Raw genomic sequence first — 12,105 nt, forward strand, 5'->3', positions numbered from 1 at the left:
AAGCCCAAACAGGGACCTTGGTATTCATTTGTGATTAGTTCTAGAATGTTGCTCAATTAAAATTAGGAGGGGCTGCAGTGTTGGTTCCGAGGCTGGTTTTGTGTTTAGCCTGGGATCTGTCCCAATGGTACCCATATTTCCTATATAGTGCACTACTTTTGACCAGAGCCCTATGGGCCCTGTTCAAAAGTAGTGCACTATATAAGGAATAGGGTACTATTTGGGACACTGCCCTGGTATTTGCTCTGTAATGCTGGTTAAAGGCTACTAATCCAGACAGGTATGTAGCGCTACAGGGGGCAGGGGGCATTAGAAAGTTTCCTGTACTAAGCAGCATTATGACCCAGAAACATAACAGATACAGACAGACCAGGGTTGTGCCCCTAATGGCACCGTATTCCCTATTTAGTGCACTACTTTTGACCAGAGCCCTGTGGGCCCAGGTCAAAAGTAGTGCACTGTTAAGGGAATAGGATGCCATTTGGGGCGTAAGCCAATACATACCAGCTTTCTGACCCTTCAACTCCGCTCACAGACTGTATGTACCCACTAAGACGGTCAAGCAGCATGACAACCTAAACGGACAAACAAGCACACACACACACACTCCCTCCGAAGCTGCCTCGTCTCCTTGTTCGGGCAGGATTCGGCATCATCGTCACCGGCCTTCTAGCCACTGCCGCTCCTCTTTTCATCATTCCATTTGTTTTGTCTTGTTTTTCACACACAGCTGGTACATATCCCCTCATCAGTCTCTGTATAATTATTCCCTCTGCTCCCCCATGTCTTTGTGTGTTATTGTTCCATGTGGAGGTGTCGCTAGCTCGTGTTGAGCATTATGTTACTTTTATCGCCGGGATATTCACCCGTGTGTTTTGTTTTCCCAGTACGCATTTAAGTCGCAATGTATTTGGTTTACACATTGCTGCAGACTGCTTTATTGGCCAAATAAACCCTATTCTTTGATTCACACCTCCTGCGCCTGGTTCCGTCTTACTCACCTTGTTACAGAATAACACACCCAAACAGCATGGAGTCAGCAGGAGCGGGGAATATGCCTGGAGTTATTGAGTGGGTCCGGGAGCATTTACCGTGCCGATGGAGCTGGGTGATGCAGCGTTCCAGGAGAACGGAGGACGACAGATCCAGTGTCAGTCTTGTGGCAGAAGTGGACATTCTGCTGCATGATGTCGTCAGAGTTCTTCTGGTTCTGGAGGCGGCAGGCAGGGCACTCTCGCGTCACCCCAGGTAGCACAAACCCACACTCGTTCAAAGCCCTCTGCTGCGCATTTAACCATCCACATCAACTTCCCTGACTACACGGTAGTTCCCCAGTGTAAGGCGCTGGTAGATTCAGGTGCAGCTGGGAACTTTATGGACAGGTCTTTAGCTCTTAGTCTACATATTACATTGTTTCCCCTGTCTATTCCATTGACCGTCAAAGCACTTGACAATCGACCATTAGTGTCAGGTTTTGTTAGGGAGGTTACCGTACCAGTCACTATGATTACACAGGAGACCCATAATGAGCAAATCACGTTTCATATTATTGAGTCCCTTGATTTCGCTGTTGTGTTGGACCTTCCCTGGCTAGCACTACACGGCCTCACCTTTTCATGGCCGCAGAGGGTTCTCACGGGGTGGTCGCGAGAGTGTCAGGGTAGGTGTCTAGCTGTTTCCGTTGGTGCGACCACGGTGTAAGGTTCAGACAATGCCTCCACCGTGCGCATTCCCCCAGAATAACTCGATTTGGCGCATGCCTTTTCCAAAACGAAGGAGACAAATTACCACCCCATCGCTCGGGGGATTGCGCGATAAACCTCTGGTTAGACGCTGTGCCGCCCAGGAGTCATGTATATCCCCTGTCGCAGGCTGAAGCGGAGGCTATGGAAACATATGTCTCCGAGTCCCTGCATCAGGGGTTCATACGTCCCTCCACTTCACCCGCCTCCTTGAGTTTATTTTTTGTGAAGAAGAAAGTCGGGGGTCTGTGCTCTTGCATTGATTACCATGCACTTAATACAATTACAATTCACTATAGTTATCCTCTACCCCTCATTTCCTCTGTGTTCGAATCAATGCATGGGGCGCGCTTCTTCACGAAATTAGATCTCAGGAGTGCGTACAACCTGGTGCGTGTCCGGGAAGGGGACGAATGGAAGACAGCATTTAGCACCACCACGGGGCATTATGAATACCTGGTGATGCCGTACGGGTTGATGAATGCTCCATCAGTCTTCCAGTCCTTTGTGTACGAGGTGTTTCGGGACATGCTTGGTAGCCGTGTTGTGGTCTCCCTCGATGACATCCTGGTGTATGCCGCGCCGAGCATGTGTCCCTGGTTCGTAGAGAGCTTGGGCGACTGTTGGAGCATGACCTGTATGCCAAGGAAGAAAAATGTCTGTTCTTCCAACAATCCGTCTCCTTCCTCGGATACCACATCACCACCTCAGGTGTGGAGATGGAGGGAGACCGCATTTCAGCCGTGTGTAATTGGCCGACCACAGTTAAGGAGGTGCAGCGCTTCATTGGCTTTGCCAATTACTATCTGAGGTTTATCCGGGGCTTTGGCAAGGTCGCAGCCCCCATCACCTCTCTGTTGAAGGGTGGGCCGTCCCGGCTCCACTGGTCAGCTGAGGCTGACAGGGCTTTCAGTACCCTGAGGGCTCTGTTCACCTCAGCCCCGGTACTGGTCCATCCCGATCCCTCATTGTCGTTCGTATTGGGAGGTGGACGCGTCCGAGGTAGGTGTAGGCGCTGTCCTATCCCAACGCTCAGGCACGTCACCCAAGCTCCGCCCCTGTGCTGCCTTCTCTAAGAAGCTCAGCCCGGCGGAGCAGAACTATGACGTTGTTGATCGGGAGCTGTTGGCAGAGCCCTGACAGCGTGGAGGCACTGGCTCGAGGGGGCTAAACACCCTTTCCTCGTCTGGACTGACCACTGTAACCTGGAGTACATCCGGGCAGCGAGGAGATGGGCCTTGTTCTTCACCCGGTTTGATTTTATGCTGTCCTATAAAATGTAAATATACCTGGCACTAAGAACGTGAAGGCAGACGCACTGTCATGGCTGTACGACACAGAGGAGAGGCCCATTGATAACAACCCCATACTCCCGGCCTCCTGCATTGTGGCACCAGTGGTGTGGGCGGTGGACGCGGACATAGAGCGGGCTTTACACACAGAGCCATCTCCACCTAAGTGCCCAGCTGGGCTTCGGTACGTGCCGTCTAGTGTCCGTGATCGTCTTATCGATTGGGAACACACGTCGCCCTCCTCTGGTCACCCAGGCATCAGCCGTACAGTGCGCTGCTTTACCGGGAAGTACTGGTGGCCTACCTTGGCTAAGGACATGAGGGTTTATGTCTCCTCCTGCTCGGTGTGCGCCCAGAGTAAGGCACCTAGGCACCTTCCAGCGGGTAAGTTCCATCCCTTACCAGTTCCACATGGCCATGGTCCCACTTATCGATCGATTTTCTAACTGATCTTCCCCTCTCTCAGGGTAACACCACCATCCTGGTGGTTGTGGACCGCTTTTCTAAAGCCTGCCGCCTCCTTCCTCTGCCCGGTCTCCCCACGGCCCTGCAAACTGCGGAAGCCCTTTTCACTCACGTCTTCCGGCACTACGGGGTGCCAGAGGACATAGTGTCTGACCAGGGTCCCCAGTTTACGTCTAGGGTCTGGAAGGCATTCATGGAAAGTCTGGGGGTCTCGGTCAGCCTGACCTCTGGGTTTCACCCCGAATCTAATGGGCAGGTGGAACGGGTGAATCAGGATGTGGGTAGGTTTCTGTGATCCTACTGCCAGAACCGGCCGGGGGAGTGGTCGGTGTTCTTGCATAGGCCGAATATGCCCAGAACTCTCTCCACCACTCCTCCACTAACATGTCACCATTTCAATGTGTTTTAGGGAATCAGCCGGTCCTGGCACCGTGGCAGCGGAGCCAGACCAAAGCTCCTGCGGTGGACGACTGGTTTCAGTGCGTGGAGGAGACGTGGAACGCCGCCCACGTTCACCTCCAGCGCGCCGTGCGTCGCCAGAAATCCAACGCGGACTGCCACCGCAATGAGGCCCCGTTCTTTGTACCCGTTCTTTGCCCCTCCGCCTGCCCTGCCGGAAGCTGGGCCCGCGGTTTGTGGGGCCGTTCAAAGTCCTGAGGAGAGTGAACGAGGTTACGTATAGGTTGCTTCTCCCTCCTGATTACCGGATTAACCCCTCGTTTCACGTGTCTTTCCTCAGGCCGGTGATGGCTGGTCCGCTCCAAGAGTCTGAGGTGCGGGAGGTCCCTCCGCCCCCTCTGGACATCGAGGGGGCCCCAGCGTACTCCGTCCGTTCCATCCTGGATTCAAGGCGTCGGGCCTTCGGTACCTCGCGGAGTGGGAGGGGTACGGTCCAGGGGAGCGGTGCTGGGTCCCGGTGAAGGATGTCCTCAATCCCTCCCTGTTGCCATCCAGATCGCCCTGCTCCACATCCTCCTGGCCAGGGCCGGTGTCAGTGCGCTGCTGGAGCTGCGCGTCAAGGGGGGGGGATACTGTCACGACCCCCTCCGAAGCTGCCTCATCTCCTTGTTCGGGCAGGCTTCGGCGTTCGTCGTCAAATAAACCCTATTCTTTGATTCACCTCCTGCGTCTGGCTCTGTCCTACTCACCTTGTTTCACCATGTGACAAACGGTAGCCTGAGTTTAGCCACATTACTGATTTACATTTAGATTTCAAGTCAAGGAAAATATAAAGATGAGAAGTAGTGATCCTTACTCACACTGAGACTGAGTGCTTACACACTGAATGCATGGGCGGTCCTTATGAATATGAGCCTGTCGTTGGCTGCATCCCAAATGGCACACTATTCTCTATATAGGGAGCCATTTCAAACACTCTTTTTATATTACTGCAGCAGCAAGGTCACTGGGGCTGGTCTCCTGGGGCCGGGTAGATTAATGAAGCTGGTACACTAACACAGCTAGGCTACACATCACACTGTTACTGTAGGCCTACTGCAGCATCTATCTCACTGTTACTGTAGGCATACTGCAGCATCTATCACACTGTTACTGTTGGCCTACTGCATCATTTATCACACTGTTACTGTAGGCATACTGCATCATCTATCACACTGTTACTGTAGGCATACTGCAATATCTATCACACTGTTACTGTAGGCATACTGCAGCATCTATCCCACTGTTACTGTAGGCATACTGCAGCATCTATCCCACGGTTACTGTAGGCCTACTGCAGCATCTATCACACTGTTACTGTAGGCCTACTGCAGCATCTATCACACTGTTACTGTAGGCCTACTGCAGCATATATCACACTGTTACTGTAGCCTACTGCAGCATCTATCACACTGTTACTGTAGGCATACTGCAGCATCTATCACACTTGTTACTGTAGGCATACTGCAGCATCTATCACACTGTTACTGTAGGCCTACTGCAGCATCTATCACTCTGTTACTGTAGGCATACTGCATCATCTATCACACTGTTACTGTAGGCCTACTGCAGCATCTATCACACTGTTACTGTAGGCCTACTGCAGCATATATCACACTGTTACTGTAGGCCTACTGCAGCATCTATCACACTGTTACTGTAGGCCTACTGCAGCATCTATCACACTGTTACTGTCGGCATACTGCAGCATCTATCACACTGTTACTGTAGGCCTATTGCAACATATATGTACTGCTGTGTACTGGTCCCTGAACTTAGCATTATTGGGTTTCAGAGAAGCACTTTATGGACATGATGTGTTATTACATATCTACAGAGCTGCTGGGACAAACTACAGGTGAAGAACAGACTGCTGATCAACAAATATTTTTTTTTTCACTTGGTCCCCACACCCCCCTCAATGGTCATGCTGCCCCCCCTATGGTCATTCCCCCACACCCCCTAAACAGTCTTTACTCTGCCTCCACCACAATGGACATTTATTTATCCATCACTGCTACAGTTGTTATGATGTATATAGTGCTATTTCTATTGTTGTTTTTTTATTACCATTTTCATTATTTTATTTCACTTAGTCCTGCATGTTGGAGCTCGAAGCCTAAGATTTCCACTGTACCCCGCAATCACACCTGCAACCCTGTACATGTGACTATTAAACACTCTGAATCTGAATGTTGCTAAGTGAAAAAGTCCTAATTAATTACATTTACATTTTAGTCATTTAGCAGACGCTCTTATCCAGAGCGACTTACAGTTAGTGAATACATTTTTTTTTTTTATACTGGCCCCCCGTGGGAATCAAACCCACAACCCTGAGCTACATCCCTGCCGGCCATTCCCTCCCCTACCCTGGACGACGCTGGGCCAATTGTGCGCCGCCCATGAGTCACCCGGTCGCGGCCGGCTGCGACAGAGCCTGGATTCGAACCAGGATCTCTAGTAGCACAGTTAGCACTGCGATGCAGTGCCTTAGACCACTGCGCCACTCAGGAGGTAGTGCAGCATCTCATTTCACTAGAAACCAAACTGAAGAAAACAGACCTGAACTTTTCCGATAAGAAACTGTAATTTTCGTTTGCAAAACTTTTTCCGTTGTGAAACGGTGTGCACTAATGAATAGAACCCTGCTGAATTAAACCCACGTGGAGGGGAGACTTCATTCATTATGACACGTTTTCTTATTTACAACTTTCATCAGACTGGCTTCAATAGAGAAGATAAACGAGCTAACCAGGCTTAATGAGCTGAGATGAGGGACGGTGGCACCGTGGGCCAGGATACTGCCTTGTAGCATCACAACACAGTGTTGTAGCATCTGTCTGATAGGAGGTTCATTATTCTCCTCCACAGGACGGTCTACAGTTGATGTGTCCGAACGGATGGATGATGTTGATCTGTCACGAGTTTAGCACTTTCAGATCCAGGAGTGGTGTCCCATCATCTAGGTGCGTCCCAAATGGCACCCTATTCTCTATTTACTGTAGTGCACTATATAGGGAATAGGGTGCCATTTGGGACGTAGCCCTAGTCAACTCAAGGGATGGCCAACTCAAGTCGTCAGTCATATACCCTAGTTATTCATAATGCTAGCTAGATGGAAAATGTCAGTCCCTATGTTCAGGATGCATGTACACATCAAGATAAATCTGCATGGCACGGTTTTTACAAGGTTTTTACAGGTCCTCATACGATGGATCACTATGGTCGAGTTCCTTCCCAACTACATTGCAGATGCATGCCAGATCTTACAACGCCTGGATAGGTACAGTATTTTCAACATATCAGCTAACCACATCATATGATATCGCTGCATACACTGCATAGTCGATGACGGCAACGTTGCACGCAACCATTGGTTGATGCAATGCAACGCCTGCACATCTAGTCGGGCAAGAACTTGACCTATATCTCTCTTCCCTCCTACTCCACCTCCACATCTTCCTACTCCTCCTTTCATCCACTCATCATTGTCAACCTGATCCTACTTGACTCTGCTCTCTGTCTCTCCACGTCTTTCTCTCCATTGTTCTGTAATCAGACTGGTCTCTGTTCAGAGCCCTGACCCTCTGAATCATTCATTCATACAGGAGAGACACGATTAGCATTATGCTAAAATATTCCCCCCATCCCACTGTCTCTCTCTGATTGAGACCGTGCTGCTACGGTATGTGTTCATCCAACCTCAAGTGAAATGTGGAGATATTAATCACAGACAGATGCAGCCCTGCACACTCATAGGGTAGCACCCTATTGTCTTTATAATACCCTGGTCAAAAGTAGTCCACTGTATAAGGAATAGGGTGCCATTTGGGATGCATACTACATCTCTACCCTGGCCTGCTTGTGTCTGTTTTCCATTACAGCAATCACCTTTTTAGATTCCATTTTTGCTCTTTAACAATCCCTAAATGAGTGTTATGCCATTAATTCTAGTTCTCATGTACAGTAGTTTGTCCTGCCTGATGAGAGACGTGTTAATCCAACCATTAGTTAGAGGAGAGGACACATTACTAAGAAATAAATATAATGTTCTCTGATACAGAACTGTTCAACATCATCATCATCATACAGACTGTTTCATCATACGAGGGGCACATTAAAAACACACCTCCTAACATGCAGCACTAAAAACCATCACATGAAACACAGTATGCTTCCCACATGGCACACTATTCCTATAGTGCACTACTTTTGACCATAGGGCTCGGGTCAAACCTAGTGCACTATATAGGAAATAGGGTGCCATTTGAAACTCAACTACAATTTCCACTTCCACAAGGAGTTCCACAACACATCTCTCTACATACAGTGGGGGAAAAAAGTATTTAGTCAGCCACCAATTGTGCAAGTTCTCCCACTTAAAAAGATGAGAGAGGCCTGTAATTTTCATCATAGGTACACGTCAACTATGACAGACAAATTGAGAAAAAAAAATCCAGAAAATCACATTGTAGGATTTTTAATGAATTTATTTGCAAATTATGGTGGAAAATAAGTATTTGGTCACCTACAAACAAGCAAGATTTCTGGCTCTCACAGACCTGTAACTTCTTCTTTAAGAGGCTCCTCTGTCCTCCACTCGTTACCTGTATTAATGGCACCTGTTTGAACTTGTTATCAGTATAAAAGACACCTGTCCACAACCTCAAACAGTCACACTCCAAACTCCACTATGGCCAAGACCAAAGAGCTGTCAAAGGACACCAGAAACAAAATTGTAGACATGCACCAGGCTGGGAAGACTGAATCTGCAATAGGTAAGCAGCTTGGTTTGAAGAAATCAACTGTGGGAGCAATTATTAGGAAATGGAAGACATACAAGACCACTGATAATCTCCCTCGATCTGGGGCTCCACGCAAGATCTCACCCCGTGGGGTCAAAATGATCACAAGAACGGTGAGCAAAAATCCCAGAACCACCTAGTGAATGACCTGCAGAAAGCTGGGACCAAAGTAACAAAGCCTACCATCAGTAACACACTACGCCGCCAGGGACTCAAATCCTGCAGTGCAAGATGTGTCCCCCTGCTTAAGCCAGTACATGTCCAGGCCCGTCTGAAGTTTGCTAGAGTGCATTTGGATGATCCAGAAAAGGATTGGGAGAATGTCATATGGTCAGATGAAACCAAAATAGAACTTTTTGGTAAAAACTCAACTCGTCGTGTTTGGAGGACAAAGAATGCTGAGTTGCATCCAAAGAACACCATACCTACTGTGAAGCATGGGGGGTGGAAACATCATGCTTTGGGGCTGTTTTTCTGCAAAGGGACCAGGACGACTGATCCGTGTAAAGGAAAGAATGAATGGGGCCATGTATCGTGAGATTTTGAGTGAAAACCTCCTTCCGTCAGCAAGGGCATTGAAGATGAAACGTGGCTGGGTCTTTCAGCATGACAATGATCCCAAACACACCGCCTGGGCAACGAAGGAGTGGCTTCGTCAGAAGCATTTCAAGGTCCTGGAGTGGCCTAGCCAGTCTCCAGATCTCAACCGCATAGAAAATCTTTGGAGGGAGTTGAAAGTCCGTGTTGCCCAGCGACAGCCCCAAAACATCACTGCTCTAGAGGAGATCTGCATGGAGGAATGGGCCAAAATACCAGCAACAGTGTGTTTAAACCTTGTGAAGACATACAGAAAACGTTTGACCTGTGTCATTGCCAACAAAGGGTATATAACAAAGTATTGAGAAACTTTTGTTATTGACCAAATACTTATTTTCCACCATAATTTGCAAATAAATTCATTGAAAATCATACAATGTGATTTTCTGCAAAAAAAATCTCATTTTGTCTGTCATAGTTGACGTGTACCTATGATGAAAATTACAGGCCTCTCTCATCTTTTTAAGTGGGAGAACTTGCACAATTGGTGGCTGACTAAATACTTTTTTCCCCCACTGTATGAAACAACTATAGACTATTAGGACTAATATTTCCCAATTTACCCAGATATATTAGCCATGAAGCCTAAGAGGCCAAATGGGAACTATTAGTGAAATATGATGATTGAATGGACTGTTTCCATCTTCATACCTGCAATAGCTACCATACTATAGCTACCATTAGGGTTGTGATGAAGTCTGAACTAGGCATCAGCTACAGTTAGGCTTTACTGTCACTACCAAACTTCACTAGCCAATGTCCACCTAAAGTTATATATATATACTTCCATGTCAAATCAATTAATCACATGTATTTATAAAGCCATTTTTACATCAGCATCTATTGAAGATACAGCCACGTTACTGTACTACAGAGGAATCTTCCCCATAGAAAATAATCACCATTGACTTAGTCTCGATTTCACACTGAGTGTCAAGTTCAACTCCACTAAGCTGAAGCCTGTTGACAGATTGATCCATCTCCTGTAAACATTCATATCATGTTTCCAATCTGAGCTGATAACATCCCTGGGATCCATATGGTCATGATAATGGATAGTATTGTGGTGGCTGATGCAGTATTGTGGAAGATCTATGCTCACCACAGAGCAAAAGGGTGAAGTAAGTCTGAACACCATGGCATGAGTCTGCATCTGATGCAGAGGGGCTGTAGACATGTGTCAGTGTGCTGGAGCTAGCTGGTGTGCTTCTTGTTCCCCTGGTTATGACGGAGCATTCAGGTGGAATGGGTCTAGCAGCCAGACCACTGGAGCACAAATCTCTGCCCTGTACCTACAGACAATCAGACACACGCACAAACACACAGACAGACATACAGTCAGACACAAACAGACACACCCCACTTGGCACAGACATTCGTTTAACATCTAGTTTTGATTTATAGTTGGTTGAGATGTCAACTAACGTGAATTCAATATGAAATCAACAACAAATGTCACCATGTCATTGGATTTAGGTTAAAAAGTTGGGTGAAAAAAAGATAAAATGCCCTTACATTGATGACTTTTTGCAAATACAATCAGTTTTCCATGTTGATTCAACATCATCACTTTGATTTTTGGGGTTGAAATGATGTGGAAACGTTGATTCAACCATTTTTTGCTCAGTGGGAAACCTTCTGTGGTCCCATCCACCACCTCAGACCTGGGCACCATGATGACCCTTCATGCCTCCTGTATCTGTAAATGTTATGTTAGTTGTCATCTTCAGATACTGAAGTGTAGCCTAACAAGCACAAACTCAACTGAGGAAACAGTGTCACACTCCATAAGAGAGTTCAGAGTAATGCCTCAATCCCTAATAAGAATGCACCCCATCTCTAATAACACCCTATTTGTAATCTCTAGTTAAAGGGTCTCTAGACTACAATATCAGACCTGTACAGAACAGAACACATGCAGCAGTAGCAACCTGCCGTTTTGCCAGTCATCGAGTCACCCGCTGAGACCATTACCCTTTATTATGGCGGTACAATGTAGCGCTCTGTGCGTGTTGAGGCTTTTGTGTTACATGTGTGAGATGCTGTGGCTGAAATAGCCTATATTTCCTTACCAGGTTGAGCACAGTCTCCACGATATCCCTGTTGCTAACCTCCCCCACCTGGATCAATCCGATCAGAACCGCGAATTTCATCTTGATATTCCGGATGGGCACCTGCGGGTTGATCATCCCAGCCGGTAGAACCATAGAGCCCGAGCCAGATACCATTATTTCCCCGGTACCAAAGCCCCCTGGCTGCCCATGACACGGGGGGATTTGTCGGTCCGAAAGCGACACAGCACCCGGCATCTTCAATGCCGGCCTCTCGCTTGTCATGTCCTTTCAGCCAGATCGATGTCACCTGTTTTAATCGCTGTTCAACTGCATCAATTAAACAGGGGAAAAAATTGTTGAAGATTCTGGAAGAGCCTGACGAAAAGGAAACCCCTCTACCGGTTCCATCCACTCTCTCTGCCGTGCGCGAATAGGAAATACAATCTGGTAATAATTTATTGAGGGTAGAACGAGCCGTGACCGTCCCTGTACGCAGACGTCTTCTGGTAATCTGAACAGAGTGAACATGAACAGCGCGGCAGCCGCTGCAGGGTCTCTAGGCTACCGCTCTGCCACTCTCCGTCATGTTGCCGCCCCCTGCCTGCGGGAAGAAGCGCATCACGCCTGGCTGCAGACAAACTAAGAGAACCACTCTAACAAAACCCTGAATTGAAGAATTGGTAAATGAGGTGTAACCTTAGGAAAGAATACT

The 12,105-nt window shown here is 47.8% G+C and overlaps 1 protein-coding gene across 2 annotated transcripts in view; it reads right to left on the minus strand.

The window, feature by feature from the left end:
* LOC121567869 (neurobeachin-like) overlaps positions 1–11,807 on the minus strand; it is a 311,893-nt gene extending 300,086 nt beyond the window's left edge. For both annotated transcript variants that reach the window (XM_045220277.1, XM_045220272.1), the window contains exon 1: positions 11,412–11,807. In XM_045220277.1, the coding sequence (XP_045076212.1) occupies positions 11,412–11,675 (264 nt within the window). In that variant the 5' untranslated portion in view covers positions 11,676–11,807. The remainder of the gene's footprint in view (positions 1–11,411) is intronic.
* Positions 11,808–12,105: the final 298 nt, after the last annotated feature.

This window comes from Coregonus clupeaformis, chromosome 6, assembly GCF_020615455.1.
Source record: "Coregonus clupeaformis isolate EN_2021a chromosome 6, ASM2061545v1, whole genome shotgun sequence".
Classification (NCBI taxonomy): Eukaryota; Metazoa; Chordata; class Actinopteri; order Salmoniformes; family Salmonidae; genus Coregonus; species Coregonus clupeaformis.